This window comes from Mesoplodon bidens, assembly GCF_964165515.1.
Source record: "Mesoplodon bidens genome assembly, chromosome: 19".
NCBI classification, from domain to species: domain Eukaryota; kingdom Metazoa; phylum Chordata; class Mammalia; order Artiodactyla; family Ziphiidae; genus Mesoplodon; species Mesoplodon bidens.
Window position 1 is genome coordinate 2286573 of NC_138179.1, and position 20126 is coordinate 2306698.

Consider the following 20126-nt stretch of genomic DNA (forward strand, 5'->3'; position numbering starts at 1 on the left):
TCTTCCCTCAGAGGGGCTTGTCACTCTTTGGAATTCAGTTCAACTGAGGGTCAGCTCAGGTGAGGAACTCAGTCTCTGAGGAACTAAACAAAATTTAAAAAAATTTTTTTAGGTTGTGCAGCTTTCCGCACATATGGTGGGAGCAACATTCTCTTGCAGCTTTCTTCATCTTAAACAGTAGCATATCTCCAGCTTTCCTGTTAAGAAACTTTCAGACAATTTTAACATGGCCTGCAAAACCCTGCAGTCATATTTGCCTGTCTCTCTGGCTCAGTCTTGTATCAGTCCCCTCCTAACTCACTCACTATGCTCCGGTAACAATGATTTCTCAGTTCCTCAAACATGCCAAGCTCTTCCCCATCCCAGAGCCTTTGCACTTGCTGTTCACTCAACCTAGTGTTCTTGCCCCTATCTGTACCTGGATAACTCTAACAACTTCAGAGATCCTTCCTTCATCCTCCATCCCTTTATCCAAACTGTACATAAAGTACTTCCTCACTCTTTCTCACAGCTGGACAATATCCCGTTATCTGATATATAGTCTTTAATCAGTCCCCATTGGTGGTTATTTAGATTATTTTCAATCTTTTACTTTTACAATTAATAATCTTGTACATAAAGGTTATCTATAAGACAAATTCATGGAAGAATTGCTGGATGAAATGGTCCATGGAGCCAGTTCAGCGTAGTGGTTAAGAGTCTGGGCTCTACTGCCTGCCAGCTGTGTAACCTTGGGCAAGTGATGGAACCTCTCCATGCCTGTTTCCTCATTTGTAAAATGGGGATAATAGTAGTACCTCGTAAAATTGTTGTGAGGCCTAAGAGAGTTGGTACATGTGTAATGCAATGTTTAGCACATGACCACTCCATTAATGTGAACTGTTGTTATTAGCATTTAAAATTTTAGGTAGATCTTGAAAAGTTTCTCCCCATACATATGTTATCATATGTATACTCCCATCAGTATGAGAATGACTGCCTCTTCATACCCTCAACACAGTGTCTTATTAAACTATGTTTTACTCTTTGCTAACATGATGAACACAGCCTCTCATACTAGTTTAATTTGTATTTCTCTTGTTAAGAGTGAAATTAAGCCTATTGTTTAAGTACATTTATGACCTGAATGTTCCACATGTTTCACAGACTCCTATTTGTCATTTCCTTTCTCTTACTGATTTGTAGGAGTTATTTATGTATTAAGGAGTTTAACCTTTGTCTGTGCTATGAGTTACTCTTTCATAGTATTCAATACTTTTCTTTCCTAGTACTTATTCCTACTTTTAATGGTGTCTTTATTTATGATTACTTTTTAATGTTTCATAAGACCAAGGTACATGTTAATTTGTTAATCATTATGTATTGAACACCAGGTAAAGTGCTAAACACAGAAAAATAATCACTAAGAAAATGATCAATAAATATTTAATGAACGGGCCAAATATGACAAAGAGAACTTTCCTACGTAAATAGACTGGGAAAATAGAAGGGAAACTATTTTGTATGGACGTGTGATGAGTTTGGTTTTGGATATGTGGAGTGTTAGGTGACGGCCAGTATTCTAAGCTGAATATGCACGAGACTCCTACTTTGGCAAAATACTCATGAAGAGTACTTGGAAACAAATGATCTCTGATGGAAGGAATGTTATGTGAGGGTTCATAAACAAATACTTCCAATCGGAAACAATAGTTGTCATAACAGTTTTAAAGCAAATATGAAAGGGAAAAATAGAAGCATTATATATTTGCAAGTATAAAGATGTGGGGAATGTAGAAAATTTTTAATGCCTTGGAACTATAACGATTATTGAAAAGTATTTAGATAGTATATTGTAATTATACCCAAATCACTTATTGTGAAGGGATGAAAATCTTTACTAAAGGACAATTGCATCCATCATAGTTATATAAGCTTGTAGAAATCAAAAGCGCCCTTTTTCTATAAAGTAGGTTATTTGGTTTATCAATATATTGTGGGTTTTAATTTATAACTAATTGGACAGTGATTGTGTTTTCTATTACTGAACTATCACTGAAAGATAGTCGCTATCAATTGAGTCCCCAAGTCTGTTTTTTACAGACTATATTAACTGCATGAAGAAGAAGAAACCACTCAGTCTTCTAAAAAGAAATGTTATTTTTTTCAGAACAGAGAATTTATCCTAAAATATTATTTAATAAACAGGAACATCTTGATGGCTGCAGTCATTGAATAACCATTTTGACTTATATGGATATGAATTGGTACCTTTAATAAGTCCGTTGTGAAGTTATAGTCCTTGTTTACTAATTGTAAGAAAATAATCAGGACAGGAACTCTATTTTGATGGCATGGGGATGCGGTATCCCAATGTTCAATCTCAATTCTCAAATGATCCTATAGATTAAAAGATACTGTCTTTAAAGTATACATATTTTTTTTCTCCTCATTAAAAAAAAAGACCTGTGAATTAAGAAATTAGAAATATGGCTATAATTGCACTGGAGAGACAAGTCATTTAAACAAAAATCTAAGTCACATTAGAATGACTTTCTACTTTTAGCATGTCTTTGCCCTATTGATAATCATTCCTGGCATTTCTGAACCTTTTTGTCATAAAAGCAGGGGTTTTGTGTACAGTCATCAGATTCTTCCCTTCAGGTGAGGGGCTTGTCAGTGAAAAATGAAGTGATCTGTAACAAAGGTGTAGAAAGTGTAAAGGCGATAAATCTCCGTGAACTGCAGCATCAGTTGATCATGACCTGTCTGGCTGAGCGTGTGCTGGCCATGGTTACTATCAGAGATATATATAGTGTCACTTCAGGGGCTTTTAAGAAGCCAGTCACTTGCTTATGCTGAGTTCCCAGATATGCTTATTTGTGCTTAAAGTAGGATCATTTATTCATTAAGGGAGAAAAGAAACTCCTAGGTGGCCTGTGTTAATCCACAAAGGAAGTAGTTACAGAATTTTGGGCCAGGCTTTTATTTTATACAACTGTGTTAAAAGACTGGAGGTAAATATAAAGTAAAGCTTGTTTTGTTTTTCTTATAAAAATAACATCATTAGAGCTATTCTCAAAGAATAGGAAGCGAATGATGATAGAGAAAGGTTTTATTTTGTTCATAGTTGCTCTTCCTGCATTTTTGCTCTGCCACTTGCTGAGACTTGGGGAAATGGTTTGTTGTTACAGTTCAGTTACTTTCTAAAGAAGTAGGCTACCTGGACCAGGAGTCTGTTGTTTGATGTGTTAATGTATCTTATACTCATCAAAGGAGGCTTGATAAGTCAATACCAAAGACTGATCCAAAAGGTCAATTACAATCCTTAACAGCAGCAGTCCCCAACCTTTTTTTTTTTAATTTTTATTTATTTACTTATTATTTTTGGCTGCTTTGGGTCTTTGTTGCTGCGCGCGGGCTTTTCTCTAGTTACGGAGAGCGGGGCTACTGTTTGTTGCGGTGCGAGGGCTTCTCACTGCGGTGGCTTCTTTTGTTGTGGAGCATCGGCTCTAGAGCACAGGCTCAGTAGGCATTGCTCCGCGGCATGTGGGATCTTCCCAGACCAGGACTCGAACTCGTGTCCCCTGCATTGGCTGGAGGATTCTTTAACCACTGAGCCACCAGGGAAGTCCAGTCCCCAACCTTTTCGGCACCGGTTTCCTGGAAGAGAATTCCACAGCTTCGCTCACTGTCCCGCTGCTCACCTGCTGTGTGACCCGTTCCTAACAAGCCGCAGACCAATACTGGTCCGTGGCCTGGGGGTTGAGGACCCCTGCTTAACAGTATTCAAGGGTGGAGCCAAGGGATGGAAACCCTTGTGTTCTAAAGGAGTACCACCCATAATTGGAATATAAGAGAATGGGCTGCCTCAACCTGGGCCTGTTTTGTTGGTATGATGAGGACAAAAATGTACTCATTGATAGAAATATGGCCAAATGGTTGCTTGCTTACTTCAGTCTGCATCTCTTTATAGCTAACTAATTATCCTCAATCCCATTACTGAAATGGAAGCTGAGTTCAGCAAATTGTTTGGCCATTAACATCTAGTGCACAAAATTCTTAATTAATAAAATAAAATACTACAATCCATTGTAAATCACTTTGCTAAACTTTCAGACTTCATAAGGAATTTTGTCTTGTCCAAGAGCTACCTTCAAACCGCTTGCTGATCTGGTACTCATATGTCGATTCCCTGTGGAGCTGAGTGAAAGAATGTAAAGGGAGCTAATTAAAGAAACTGAGCCTGAATAGACAAGCAGAGGCCATCTTGTCCATCCTTCTGCCTCCAGGCAAAAACCATCCCCTGCACCAAAAATTTTTGCTTGAATCCTGCTGACAAAAATGCTCACCACATGTAAATGACAAGTCATGATCCATTTAATGCAACTAAAGCAGATTGTTAACTGTTCAAGACTTATTTATTGTGTTCTAAGATGCTGAGTATGAAAGCTCATCTGAATTGTTTTAATTCCTCCTTTCTAGACAATTATTTTGTACAAGAAACATATTCAAATAATTGTAAAGCTGTGGGAAATTTGTGTCCAGGAAATAAAGTTATCTTTATCATCTTATTAAATGTATTTTTGGTTTCATTTCACTCAAGGTCTACCTTACGGGTGGGAGGAAGCTTACACAGCAGATGGAATCAAGTACTTCATCAAGTAAGTACAAGCATCTCAACCAAGTAAGCAATTTTCTTCACATCTGGAGAGAACCTGGAAGTTGCAGAATAATCAGTAATACCAAGAAACCCTCTTGGAGGTTACAAAAATTAGTAACAAGAAGTGAAACTTCACCATTTTCATTTCATGTGATTTAAATGCTACTATCAGATATCATTTAGAAAAAAAAAACCTAATAATTATTTCAAGGGAAACATCAAAAAATTGGAACAGGATTCTCATTTGAACCTAAATGTTGGCTGCCTCAATTCACTTCTGGCTAAAAGTATTAATATTTATGCAAAGTTAATACCTAATGAAAAAGTCTGGTTTGTCTTAAAACTTATTAACAATAATAGTAATAATAATCAACATTTTTTCATGCTTTGCAGTGTACACAGTTCATTCATTCTGCAAATTTTTTTTTTTTTTTTTTTTTTTTTTTTTGCGGTACACAGGCCTCTCACTGTTGTGGCCTCTCCCATTGCGGAGCACAGGCTCTGGGCGCACAGGCTCAGTGGCCATGGCTCATGGGCCCAGCCGCTCCACAGCATGTGGGATCTTCCTGGACCGGGGCACGAACCCACGTCCCCTGCATCGGCAGGCGGACTCTCAACCACTGCGCCACCAGGGAAGCCCTGCAAATATTTTTTGAGCATTTGCTGTGTGCCAGGCAGTATTCCATACCTTGGAGATACAGTAGTGAGATATACAGACTATATATATTCTACATATTCTCTGATATCAAGGAATTTACTTAATAGTGAGGAAAAACATACAATATATAACTGAGGAGATAAATGAGACAGTATATGAACAAACCTCATCTCAATGGAGTCTCAGAACATCCTTCATTTATAGATGAAAAAAATAAGAGCCTAGAGTAGTTGCCAAAAAATTCACAGCTAACTAAATCAACAAGCCAGAAGGGAATCCAAGTCTTCTGACACCAGGATTCTCTCTAGGGTACTAGACTGATAGAGACCTCTCTTTGAAAGCCTCAACAGAAATACATTTTCTAGCTGCTGGACTGGTTAATTTTACTCTGGACACAGCAATCTTGTATACTTCCACTATGTTCTGGGTAGCTCTTTTCACGCCAGAGTTGGAGTTATGAGAACACAATGGGGGTTCCCAACAACCTCTTAAAATCCCAAGAGACTTCCTTATATGACCCTTTTTTTTAGCAAATGATACTTGGTATGCATTTGGGGAGGAAAAGAGAGATGTGTCCTTGCCGTTCTTTCAAATGAGCACGTATTTTTCAAAGCAATATCCACATTTTGGATTCTCAAGCTCTGTGACTTTACACAGGTTCCTACATCTCTCTTCATCTCAGTTTTCTCATCAAAAAATAAGGGGAACTGTACCTACTTTATAGAGTTGTTAAATGTTAACCACCTAGCATAAAATTTTGAACACAGTAGATACGTAATAAAATAGTCATCGTTAATTTACAACATGGAGAAAACATCATGGTGGAAAAAAGAACAGGAAAAATCGTATGACCATTAAAGACACTGAAAATTCAGAAGCTTCATATTTTGAAAGGATTTAAGGAAAAGCTAGAGGTAAATCTGGCAAAGTATTTTCTTGATTTTTTTTTCTTGTGGTCTCTAGCAAAAAGTAATTAATAAAGCAAAGGTGTAATTTATAATACATGAAGGAGAAAGGGACTTTTGGAAAAAAGGACCCAGGAATTCCATGAGTAGATTACATTTAGCGCCATACTATTCACTTTCCAAATCATAACTCTTCTGGAAGGAAAGTTTCACTTCAATATGCTGTATTAACTATGTTTAGTTCCTGAGAGATTTGAATGACTGTACTGTAGGGGTAGCAAGAAAATGAAAAACCACATCCAAATTTGCACTGGGTTTCTTTCTTTCTTTTTTTTTTTTTTTTTTTTTTTTTTTTTTGTGGGGGGTACATGGGCCTCTCACTGTTGTGGCCTCTCCCGTTGCGGAGCACAGGCTCCGGACACGCAGGCTCAGCGGCCATTGCTCACGGGCCCAGCCGCTCCACGGCATGTGGGATCTTCCCGGACCGGGGCACAAACCGGTGTCCCCTGCATAGGCAGGCGGACTCTCAACTACTGCGCCACCAGGGAAGCCCGAGTTGGCTTTTCTGCTAGTCATTAACCCCATTCAAGCACCAACATTTATTTTAGTTTAACTATTGTTAATGGAAGTCTTACTTTACAAGTATTGTGTGCTTCCCTGCCTTCTTCTACTGAGGCCCCTGAACAAAATCATTATAAACATCAACCTTATACATAATACAGTGAGTTCTGCAGGGTGATGTTAAGCTGCATAAGCTAGAATAGAGACACAGCTCTCATCTCTCCCCGCTCTCGACATGCCCGGCCATCTCCTCATCTCCATTCTCCTTTTCGATCCTCTACACACCTCACCATCTTCCCCAGGAGTTTATTTGAGGAAGACAGGATGCCAAATAATCAGACTAATTTGAATTGCCTGTAAATAGTCCTGGAGTATGCATCTACAAGTGTTTGTATGTGAGTCAAGTGCATAAGTTCTGATGCAGGTGGATTTGATTCCAGGAAGGCCATCTGGTATGTGGAAAAGAAGAGCGTGGGCTTTGGATTCGGAGAAATGAAGGTTCCAATGCTGGTGTCTCCACAGAATAGCTGAATGACCTTGGCATGTGTACTAAACCTCTCTGGGCTTTAATTTCTACATATAGAATGGAAAGAATATTAGCCCTTCGTAGAGTTCCTGCCCAGAATGAATGAGCTTATGTATGTAAAGAGCCTATCATAACACCTGACCCAAAGTAGACACTTTCAGCCAAGGTTAGGCCTCTTCACTTGCTCCTAACCTTTTGATGAGCGTTTCTTCTCAGCTCTCAGCTGCGTTCAGACAGGATGCCAAATAAGTCATGTCTGCAACAGCAAGCATCCACTACATGTCTTTCTTGGAACTATTTAGATTTTTGTTTTTTCATCGTCTCACTACCCCAACCAAAATTTTGAGCCTGGATAGCCTGTGTTATCTTTTGGGTGGTAGTAGTTCATTTACCATGTGAATGGTACTTTGGAGGCAAGAAATAACAAGTAATGAACTCAGTTCACTGCCTCTGTCACCTTTGCTTAAAAAGAACAGTGACCGAGATCACCCTTCCAGAACATTGGAGGAGATGCCGGTCTGTGTACGTATAACCTCTACCCTGAGATTGACACCTGTCACTGTCTTCCCGGAAACTGAATTGTTACATCTGATGGAAGCCAAGCCTCGGGCAAAGGAATAACTGTCAGTGCTGTCTCAAGAATGCCTGGGCAAAGACGGTCTTCATTGAATATTCCTATCCACCCACATGCCCATTGCACACCCATTAATACTTTGTAGTCATCTACTTACCTTCTGACACAAGAGGAGAAAGCATTTTATCTGGTGTAAACAAATATGATCAAAATATTGGCATTGCTAGAGCCAGTGTTTCACAGAACTAACAAACATATACGTCTATATGTGTGTGTGTGTATACACCAATATGTGTATGCACATATGCAAATAGGCAGGGCTTACTCACTTGCTATATAAATACCAGTGCATTCAAGGGAAAACTTTATTTTCTCCTTAGAGAGAGAGTTGCAGCGTTCTTAAATTCAATGACAAAATGCCAGTTATCTTGATAGCACTGTAATGAAATTATCTGATAAACCTGACCATTATACCACCCAACTTCCTATCTTCCCTTTGCAGTTATATAATATTACAGATTTATAATAGTCTTTTGATATGATTCCACTTTAAAAGTTCATATACTTTATATGTATGTTATATAATTTAACAGAATTATTATGAGTTATGTTTGATAGTAAAAATGAACTTAATATTACAAACTAGACATAACTGCTACATTGCTTTCATTAAACTCTTTTTTACTATTGAAGGTTTCAGATTCACTGTGATCACTGGCCATGATTTCATGTATTAATTCTCTATTGCTGCTTAATAAATTTCCCCAAAATTTTGCAGCCTTAAACAATAAACATTTATTTTCTCACCCAAGTTGCAGAGGGTCAAGAACCCGGATGTGGTTTTGCTGGATCATCTGACTCTCTCTCGATGTGGGTTTCTCATAAAGTTGCAGTCAAGCTCTTAGCCAGGTCTGGGAATTGAAGAGTAGTTTAATGGGACTGGAATATTTGTTCCAGGCTCACATGTGAGGCTTCAGTTCCTCACCATAAGTGGACCTTTCTCCATCCATAGGGCCATAGGGCTGCACAAACATGACAACTGGCTTCCCCCACAGCAAGGGACAAGAGAAAAAGTGAAAGCAAGAGAAACACCAAGATAAAACCTGCAGTGTCTTTTATAACCAATCTCAGAAGTGATTGACATACCTTCTGCCATATTCTACTGGTCACACAGACCACCCTGGTACAGTGTAGGAGGCAACTATACAAGAGTGTGCATGCCAGAAGGAAAGGACCACTGGGAGCTATCTTACAGGATGCCTATGACAAGGCTGTTTCACAATGTACTATATATAATATATTAATCAACAATTAAATTATTATATATATAATCTATACATCTTTATAAATGATACAAAAATCTCAATATCATATACTTGCTTCAAACATTATATTGTACTGTTGGTGATTTTTCAAGTAGGTATACTCATTGGTTTTTTATTTTGTTTGATTTTTTTAACATCTTTATTGGAGTATAATTGCTTTACAATGGTGTGTTAGTTTCTGCTTTATAACAAAGTGAATCAGTTATACATATACATATATATGTCCCCATATCTCTTCCCTCTTGTGTCTCCCTCCCTCCCACCCTCCCTATGCCACCCCTCTAGGTGGTCACAAAGCACCGAGCTGATCTCCCTATGCTATGCAGCTGCTTCCCACTAGCTATCTATTTTACGTTTGGTAGTGTATATATGTCCATTGCCACTCTCTCACTTTGTCCAAGCTTTCCATTCCCCCTCCCCGTATCCTCAAGCCCATTCTCTAGTAGGTCTGTGTCTTTATTCCCATCTTGCCCCTACGTTCTTCATGACCCTTTTTTTTTTTTTTAGATTCCATATATATGTGTTAGAATACAGTATTTGTTTTTCCCTTTCTGAATTACTTCACTCTGTATGACACACTCTAGGTCCATCCACCTCACTACCAATAACTCAATTTATTTTCTTTTTATGGATGAGTAATATTCCATTGTACATATGTGCCACATCTTCTTTACCCATTCATCTGCTGATGGACACTTAGGTTGCTTCCATGTCCTGGCTATAGTAAATAGAGCTGCAATGAACATTTTGGTACGTGACTGCTTTTTTTTTAAATTTTTATTTATTTATTCATTTATTTAATTTTCGGCTGCATTGGGTTTTTGCTGCTGCTGGCGGGTTTTCTATATTTGCTGGGAGCGGGGGCTACTCTTTGTTGTGGTGCATGGGCTTCTCACTGCATTGGCTTCTCGTTGTGGAGCATGGGCTCTAGAGTGCAGGCTTCAGTAGTTGTGGCGCACGGGCTTAGTTGCTCTGCAGAATGTGGGGTCTTCCCGCACCAGGGCTAGAACACATGTCCCCTGCATTGGCAGGCGGATTCTTAACCACTGTGCCACCAGGGAAGCCCCCATGACTACTTTTGAATTATGGTTTTCTCAGTGTATATGCCCAGTAGTGTGATTGCTGGGTCGTATGGTAGTTATATTTTTAGTTTTTTAAGGAAACTCCATACTGTTCTCCATAGTGGCTGTATCAATTTACATTGCCACCAACAGTGCAAGAGGGTTCCCTTTTCTCCACACCCTCTTCAGCATTTATTGTTTGTAGATTTTTCAATTATGGCCATTCTGACCGGTGTGAGATGATATCTCATTGTAGTTTTGATTTGCATTTCTCTAATGATTAAAGACATTGAGCATTCTTTCATGTGTTTGTTGGCAACCTGTATATCTTCTTTGGAGAAATGTCTATTTAGGTCTTCTGCCCATTTTTGGATTGGATTGTTTGGGGGGGTTTTTTGGGTTTTTTGTTTTTTGTTTTTTTCTTTTGCGGTACGCGGGCCTCTCACTGCTGTGGCCTCTCCCGCTGTGGAGCACAGGCTCCGAACGCGCAGCCTCAGCAGCCATGGCCCAGAGGCTCAGCCACTCTGCAGCATGCGGGATCCTCCCAGACTGGGGAACGAACCCGCGTCCCCTGCATCGGCAGGCGGACTCTCAACCACCGTGCCACCAGGGAAGCCCGGGTTGTTTGTTTTTTTGACATTGAGCTGCATGAGCTGCTTATAAATTTTGGACATTAATCCTTTGTCAGTTGCTTCATTTGCAAATATTTTCTCCCATTCTGAGGGTTGTCTTTTCGTCTTGTTTATGGTTTCCTTTGCTGTACAAAAGATTTTAAGTTTCATTAGATCGCATTTGTTTATTTTTGTTTTTATTTGCATTTCTCTAGGAGGTGGGTCAATAAGGATCTTGCTGTGATTGATGTCATAGAGTGTTCTGCCTATGTTTTCTTCTAAGAGTTTGATAGTGTCTGACCTTACATTTAGGTCTTTAATCCATTTTGAGTTTATTTTTATGTATGGTGTTGGGGAGTGTTCTAATTTCATTCTTTTACATGTAGCTGTCCAGTTTTCCCAGCACCACTTATTGAAGAGGCTGTTTTTTCTCTGCTGTATATTCTTGCCTCCTTTATCAAAGATAAGGTGACCATATGTGTGTGGGTTTATCTCTGGGCTTTCTATCTGGTTCCATTGATCTATATTTCTGTTTTTGTGCCAGTAGCATACTGTCTTGATTACTGTCGCTTTGTAGTATAGTCTGAAGTCCTGGAGCCTGATTCCTCCACCTCCGTTTTTCTTTCTCAAGATTGCTTTGGCTATTCAGAGTCTTTTGTGTTTCCATACATATTGTGAAATTTTTTGTTCTAGTTCTGTGAAAAATGCCAGTGGTTGTTTGATAGGGATTGCATTTAATCTGTAGATTGCTTTGGGTAGTACAGTCATTTTCACAATGTTGATTCTTCAATCCAAGAACATGGCATATCTCTCCATCTATTTGTATCATCTTTAATTTCTTTCATCAGTATCTTATAATTTTCTGCATACAGGTCTTTTGTGTCCTTAAGTAGGTTTATTCCTAGATATTTTATTCTTTTTGTTGCAGTGGTAAATGGGAGTGTTTTCTTGATTTCACTTTCAGATTTTTCAACATTAGTGTATAGGAATGCAAAAGATTTCTGTGCATTAACTTTGTATCCTGCTACTTTACCAAATTCATTGATTAGCTCTAGTAGTTTTCCAGTAATATCTTGAGGATTCTCTATGTATAGCATCATGACATCTGCAAACAGTGACATCTTTACTTCTTCTTTTCCAATTTGGATTTCTTTTATTTCTTTTTCTTCTCTGATTTCTGTGGCTAAAACTTCCAAAATTATGTTGAATAATAGTGGTGAGAGTGGGCAACATTATCTTGTTCCTTATCTTACTGGAAATGCTTTCAGTTTTTCACCATTGAGGACGATGTTGGCTGTGGGTTTGTCATATATGGCCTTTATTTGGTTGAGGAAAGTTCCCTCTATGCCTAGTTTCTGGACTGTTTTTATCATAAATTGGTGTTGAATTTTGTCGAAAGCTTTCTCTGCATCTATTGAGATGATCATATGGTTTTTCTCCTTCAATTTGTTAACATGGTGTATCACGTTGATTGATTTGCGTATATTGAAGAATCCTTGCATTCCTAGGATAAACCCCACTTGATCATGGTGCATGATCCTTTTAATGTGCTGTTGGATTCTGTTTGCTAGTATTTTGTTGAGGATTTTTGCATCTATGTTCATCAGTGATATTGGCCTCTAGTTTTCTCTTTCTGACATCTTTGTCTGGTTTTGGTATCAAGGTGATGGTGGCCTCGTAGAATGAGGTTGGGAGTGTTCCTCCCTCTGCTATATTTTGGAAGAGTTTGAGAAGGATAAGTGTTAGCTCTTCTCTAAATGTTTGATAGAATTCGCCTGTGAAGCCATCTGGTCCTGGGCTTTTGTTTGATGGAAGATTTTTAATCACAGTTTCAATTTCAGTGCTTGTGATTGGTCTGTTCATATTTTCTATTTCTTCCTGGTTCAGTCTCGGAAGGTTGTGCATTTCTAAGAATTTGTCCATTTCTTCCAGGTTGTCCATTTTATTGGCATACAGTTGCTTGTAGTAATCTTTCATGATCCTTTGTATTTCTGCAGTGTCAGTTGTTACTTCTCCTTTTTCATTTCTAATTCTATTGATTTGAGTCTTCTCCCTTTTTTTCTTGATGACTCTCGCTAATGGTTTATCAATTTTGTTTATCTTCTCAAAAATCAGCTTTTAGTTTTATTGATCTTTGCTATCATTTGCTTCATTTCTTTTTCATTTATTTCTGGTCTGATCTTTATGATTTCTTTCCTTCTACTACTTTGGCGTTTTTTTGTTCTCCTTTCTCTAATTGCTTTAGATGCAAGGTTAGGTTGTTTATTTGAGGTGTTTCTTGTTTCTTACGGTAGGATTGCATTTCTATAAACTTCCCTTTTAGAACTGCTTTTGCTGTATCCCATAGGTTTTAGGTTGTCGTGTTTTCATTGTCATTTGTTTCTAAGTATTTTTTGATTTCCTCTTTGATTTCTTCAGTTATCTCTTGGTTATTATTTTTTCCTGTAATTGATATCTAGTCTCATAGTGTTGTGGTTGGAAAAGATACTTGATACAATTTCAATTTTCTTAAATTTACCAAGGATTGATTTGTGACCCAAGATATGATCTATCCCGGAGAATGATCCATGAGCACTTGAGGAGAAAGTGTATTCTTTTGTTTTTGGATGGAATGTCCTTTAAATATCAATGAAGTCCATCTTGATTAATGTATCATTTAAAGCTTGTGTTTCCTTATTTATTTTCGTTTTGGATGATCTGTCCATTGGTGAAAGTAGGGTGTTAAAGTCCCCTACTATCCTTGTGTTACTGTCGATTTCCCCTTTTATGGCTGTTAGTATTTGCCTTATGTATTGAAGTGCTCCTATGTTGGGTGCATAAGTATTTACAATTGTTATATCTTCTTCTGGGATTGATCCCTTGATCATTACGTAGTGTCCTTCTTTGTCTCTTGTAATAGTCTTTGTTTGAAAATCTATTTTGTCTGATATGAAAATTGCTACTCCAGCTTTCTTTTGGTTTCCATTTGCATGGAATATCTTTTTCCATCCCTCACTTTCAGTCTGTATGTGTCCCTAGGTCTGAAGTGGGTCTCTTGTAGGCAGTATATATATATGGGTCTTGTTTTTTTATCCATTCAGCCAGTCTATGTCTTTCAGTTGGAGCATTTAATCCATTTACATTTAAGGTAATTATCGATATGTATGTTCCTATTACCATTTTCTTAATTGTTTTGGGTTTTTTATTGTAGGTCTTTTCCTTCTCTTGTGTTTCCTGCCTAGAGAAGCTCCTTTAGCATTTTTTGTAAAGCTGGTTTGGTGGTGCTGAACTCTCTCAGCTTTTGCTCGTCTGTAAAGGTTTTAATTTCTCCATCAAATCTGAATGAGATCCTTGCTGGGTAGAGTAATCTTGGTGCTTTTGATTTTGCATCATTTTTACTGTCACTATTCTGAAATCTTTTTCAGGTAGATGGCCTATTTCCTCTTCATTTGTTAGGTCTGGTGGGTTTTTGCCTTGCTTCTTCATCTGCTGTGTGTTTCTCTGGCTTCTCATGTTGCTTAACTTACTGTGTTTGGGGTCTCCTTTTTGCAAGCTGCAGGTTTTTAGTTCCCGTTGTTTTTGGGTTCTGCCCCCAGTGGCTACGGTTGGTTCAGTGGGTTGTGTAAGCTTTCTTGTGGAGGGGACAAGTGCCTGTGTTCTGGTGGATGAGGCTGGATCTTACCTTTCTGGTGGGCAGGTCCACATATGGTGGTGTGTTTTTGGAGGTCTGTGGCCTTATTATGATTTTAGGCAGCCTCTACGCTAATGGACGGGGTTGTGTTCCTGTCTTGCTAGCTGTTTGGCATAGGGTGTCCAGCACTGTAGCTTGCTGGTCATTGAGTGGAGCTGCGTCTTGGCGTTGAGATGGAGGTCTCTGGGAGATTTTCACCATTTCATATTACTTGGAGCTGGGAGGTCTCCTCTGGACCAATGTGCTGAACTTGGCTCTCCCACCTCAAAGGCACAACCCTGATGCCTGGCTGGAACACCAAGAGCCTGTCTTTCACACGGCTCAGAATAAAATGGAGGAAAAAAAGAAAGAAAGAAAGAAGATAAAATAAAGTAAAATAAAATAAAGTTATTAAAATAAAAACTTTAAAAAAATTTAAGTAATAAAAGAAAAAAGAAAGAAAGAAGGGAGCAACCAAACCAAAAAACAAATCCACCAATGATATCAAGTCCTAAAAACTATACTAAAGAAAGAGAAACAAACAAAAAAAAATGGAAAGACAGAACCCTGGGACAAATGGTAAAAGCAAAGCTATACAGACAAGCTCACACACAGAACCATACACATACATGCTCACAAAAAGAGAAAAAGGGGAAAATATATATATATATCATTGCTCCCAAAGTCCACCTCCTCAATTTGGGATGATTCGTTGTCTATTCAGGTGTTCCACAGGTGCAGGGTACATCAAGTTGATTGTGGAGCTTTAATCCGCTGCTTCTGAGGCTGCTGGGAGAAATTTCCCTTTCTCTTCTTTGTTCGCACAGCTCCCGGGGTTCAACTTTGAATTTGGCCCCACCTCTGCCTGTAGGTCACCTGCAGGCATCTGTTCTTCGCTCAGACAGGACGGGGTTAAAGGAGCAGCTGATTCGGGGGCTCTGGCTCACTCAGGCCACGGTGAGGGAGGGGTGAGGATGCGGGGTGAGCCTGCGGCTGCAGAGGCTGGCATGACATTGCACCAGCCTGAGGCGCACCGTGTGTTCTCCCGGGGAAGTTGTCCCTGGATCATGGGACCCTGGCAGTGGCTGGCTGCACAGTCTCCCGGAAGGGAGGTGTGGATAGTGACCTGTGCTCGCACACAGGCTTCTTGCTGGTGGCAGCAGCAGCCTTAGCGTCTCATGCCCATCTCTGGGGTCCGCGCTGATAGCCGCGGCTCGCGCCGGTCTCTGGAGCTCCTTTAAGCAACGTTCTTAATCCCTTCTCCTCGTGCACCAGGAAACAAAGAGGGAAGAAAAAGTCTCTTGCCTCTTCTGCAGCTCCAGACATTTTGCCAGACTCCCTCCCAGCTAGCTGTGGTGCACTAGCCCCCTTCAGGCTGTGTTCACACCACCAACTCCAGTCCTCTCCCTGGGGATCCGACCTCCGAAGCCCGAGCCTCAGCTCCCAGCCCCGCCCGCCCTGGCAGGTGAGCAGACAAGCCTCTCGGGCTAGTGAGTGCTGGTCGGCACCAATCCTCTGTGCAGGAATCTCTCCGCTTTGCCCTCCGCACACCTGTGGCTGCGCTCTCCTCCATGGCTCCGAAGCTTCCCCCCCTCCGCCACCTGCAGTATCCGCCCGCGAAGGGGCTTCTAGTGTGTGGACACCTTTCCTCCTTCATGGCTCCCTCCCACTGGTGCAGGTCCTATCCCTATTCTTTTGTCTCTGTTTATTCTTTTTTCTTTTGCCCTACCCAGGTACGTGGGGAGTTTCTTGCCTTTTGGAAAGTCTGAGGTCTTCTGCCAGCGTTCAGTGGGTGTTCTGTAGGAGCTGTTCCACGTGTAGATGTATTTCTGATGTATTTGTGGGGAGGAAGGTGATCTCCATGTCTTACTCTTCCGCCATCTTGAATCCGTCTACTCACTGGTTTTTAAAAGTTACTCACACCTGGCTTATAATTCATTTGTGTTGATACACCTTTATATCACATCCTGAAATCTGAGATAGCACACCTTGTATTATAAAATCTGTTCTCCATTACATAGGAAGTATTATACTTACAACATTACAAATGCATACCACTAAAACCGAGGGAACCTGTGATCTCTGAATAAAACAGAAGTTTCTGTCTAGAGCAGAGAGGGCAAATAGATTTCAACTCACTTTCTCAAGTGTTTTGTGTGAAGAATTCTGAGGCTATATTCAACCTCACTGATACGTCTTTTTTTTTTTTTTTTTTTTTTTTTTTTGGTCTGTGTTGGGTCTTTGTTGCTGTGCACGGGCTTTTCTCTAGTTGCAGTGAGCAAAGGCTATTATTTGCTGTGGTGCGTGGGCTTCTCATTGTGGTGGCTTCTCTTGTTGTGGAGCACAGGCTCTAGGTTTGCGGGCTTCAGTAGTTGCGGCACATGGGCTCAGTAGTTGTGGTGCATGGGCTTAGTTGCTCCACGGCATGTGGGATCTTCCCAGACCAGGGATCAAACCCATGTCCTATGCATTGGCAGGTGGACTCTTAACCACTGCACCACCAGGGAAGTCCCTGATATTTGTCTTGATGCATCAGAGATGTCTGCTGTGGGTGCCGGGGGAAGAGACGTGTGGGACACCTACCACATCTTTTCAGTCTTTGGTCTTCTAGAGCATATTGCCAACACGGGAACTCTGCCAGGATGAAGAGTAATAATGCAAATCGTAGGTTGGAATGACAAAATAAACAGTGACACCCCCCCAGTAGTTCTTATGAGATAGTATTTAAGAGCTTTGCCTTTATGATTTCAAAGGAAAACTGATTTCCAATAGGTATGTTTTTTCTCATATCTTTCCAGTCAGAGTTCATTAACAACCCTAAATGATTGTCTGAACTTGGGGTAGAGCAGCCTATTAGGTTGCTTCCAAGTAGGAAAGAATGTAGATCATAACCTATATATGAATGAAATTTGTCATTGTCAGCCTACTGTATTAATTAAAGGCTTAAGTTACATTGTATCATCTCATTTATAAAATAAATTAAAACATGGAAAACACAAAAGAGAAAAAATTGAGATTGTTTTTCTTACCTCCAACCTTATTTTGCACGCAGAGTCCATGTTAGGTAATTCTAATGTGATTAGAAATTAAGGAGACTGGGGAAGGGAGGGTGGAGAGGGAGGGATGGTTTCTGGATGGAAAATAAAAAGCTACTACTTTTAACTTTTCCTAAATCCTTAGCAGATGATTTTAGCTCCACTTTAGAAGGTACTGTCAGGAGCCCTCCCTCTTAAGACCTTGTTAATTTGGCTGCTTTGATTAATTTTGGATGAGTTAAGAAATACCCATGGACAGACTACTGAAGTCTAAGGCTCACTTGTTGAGATGTCATGGCAATTTCTATGTACCTAACTTCAGCATAGATAAGGGAAATGGGGGTAGGCTCCTCACTGCCTTTGCATGTATGGCAATCCTGAGCATTTCATTCTTAATGAGACTATAATGAAGAAATCAACAGAGGGCTTGAAGGAAGAAGTATGGAGCTTATTAAAATATTTTGTTCCCAAACACTTCTAGCTATGATTAAATTGTAAGGTATTAAAACCACTAGTTTGGATGTACCCATCTATGTGATAACTGGTTTAGAATATCCAGTAACTAGTACAGTGCCTGGTATGTGTAGGGACTGAATAAATATTTATCAAATGAGTGAATACTGTCATTGAGAAAGCAGTTGGTAGGGAAAAAATATGGGCTTTAGTATCAGACAGACCTGGTTTCTAATGTTTACACCACACTTTTGAGTATGACCTTGGTATAATTAGTAGTATTTCTATTGTCTGTAACCCCTTTTCGCATCAAAAAAACAAGGATAGTAGTTTATATCTCCCAGGCTTGTTTTGAGAATTGAATAAAATAACTCACCTGGCACAAGGTGAGTGCCTAATAGATATTCATTCCCCTTCCCTTCCCTTATATTATTCTACTGCTATTTTCCAGTAGAGGAGCTTTATATGACAGCATTTGCACAGCTGCAAATAGAAACCAGCAACCAAAACCTACACTTATATCTCTCCCCAGCCAGTCAGCAGCCCTGTGACAGGAGCAAAGAGGCTGCAGTGCTCAGGAGCCTGACACAGCCTGCGCTGGATTTTCTATAAATATCTACAAAGGGGTATAGCCATATGAAACTCTGTATGAGCAACTGTCATCTAAACAGAAGGCCAGCCAGCTGACCGAGGTTACTCAGAATGGCAAAGCCCACTGAAATGAATAAAATATCCAGATCTAGACAGCCAACATCAAACTCTTTTTTCCCCCATTTAACCAATAACAGGTATAACTGAGGCAAGAAGCATGTTTTTTAGCATTTTGGGGGGATAATATAAGAAAATCCTTTGGGATTGTGTAAAGTATTTTGGAAATTCATCACCTTTCTAGGGTTATACTTTTATTTAGCCAGATATGGGATCTTCTCTGCCTCCAAGACCCTTTATTTAAATTTCTCAACAAATACTAACTTTTTTGTCACTTTCCCTTCCAAATCTGGTTGCTGGATTAGTCTGCTAGGGCTTCCATGACAAAATACCACAGACTGGGTGGCTTAAACTGGGGGAGAAATTTATTTTTCTCACAGATCTGGAGGACGGAAGGCCAAGATCAAGATGCCATCAGGATCGGTTTCTTGTGAGGCCCCTCTTCCTGGGATGTAGACAACTACCTCCTCACATGGCCTCTTCTCTGTGTGCATGGAGAGAAAAGTCTGATGTGTCTTCCTCTTCTTACAAGGACACCAGTCCCATTGGACCAGGGCCTCACCCCCATGATCTCATCTAACCCTAATTACCTCCACAAAGGCCCCATCCTCCAAACACAGCCACATTAGGGTTTAGGACTGCAACATAGAATTGGGGGGGGGTGACACAGTTCATTCCATAACAGTTGCTTCTTCCTTAAATTACTTTCCATAGATCTCTAGCACCTTTTTCTTCAGTCAGTTTTCTCCAGTACAATGTATTAGAGCATATAATCTTTCGTCCTGTACATTTGCCAAGTTTCAGGCAAATTGCAAGAATTAATACAAACCAGTGCCCCTTCCCTCAAGCTCTAGGCTTTAGTGTGAGAAGTAGCTGAAGGGCAAGGGAGCGTGGTAAGTAGAATAATGGCTCCCTGATAATATCCATGAGCTAATCCCCAAAATCTTCGAATATGTTAGGTTCCATGGTAAATGGGCATTAAGGTTGCAGGTGGAATTAAGGTTGCTAATCAGGTGACCTTAAAATAGGGAGATTATCCTGGATTATCCATGTGGGTCCAGTCTAATCACATGAGTCCTCAGCAGTAGAAGAGGGAGCCAGAACGAGAGAGTCAGAAAGAGATATGACAGTGGAAGCAGGGTCAGAGATATGTTGTGTTGCTGACTTGGAAGATGGAGGCCACAAGCCATGGAATGTGGGTGGCCTTTAAAAGCTGGAAAAACAAGGAAACGGATTCTCCCCTAGAGCCTCCAGAACGAAATTTAGCCTTGCCAACATCTTGATTTGAGCCCAGTGAGAACCGTGTCGGACTTCTGAGCTACAGAACAGTTAGCCAGTAAATTAGCATTGTTTCAAGCCACTACATTCGTGGTCATTTGTTACTGCACCAAGAGAAAACTAATACAGGAAGTTAGAAG

At 40.0% G+C, this 20126-nt stretch overlaps 1 protein-coding gene across 2 annotated transcripts in view; it reads left to right on the forward strand.

Annotated features, from left to right (window-relative positions):
- Positions 1-20126, forward strand: part of STXBP4 (syntaxin binding protein 4) — a 171649-nt gene that overhangs the window by 144208 nt on the left and 7315 nt on the right. For both annotated transcript variants that reach the window (XM_081220206.1, XM_081220207.1), the window contains one exon: positions 4586-4643. In XM_081220206.1, coding sequence (XP_081076332.1) covers positions 4586-4643 — 58 coding nt within the window. The remainder of the gene's footprint in view (positions 1-4585; positions 4644-20126) is intronic.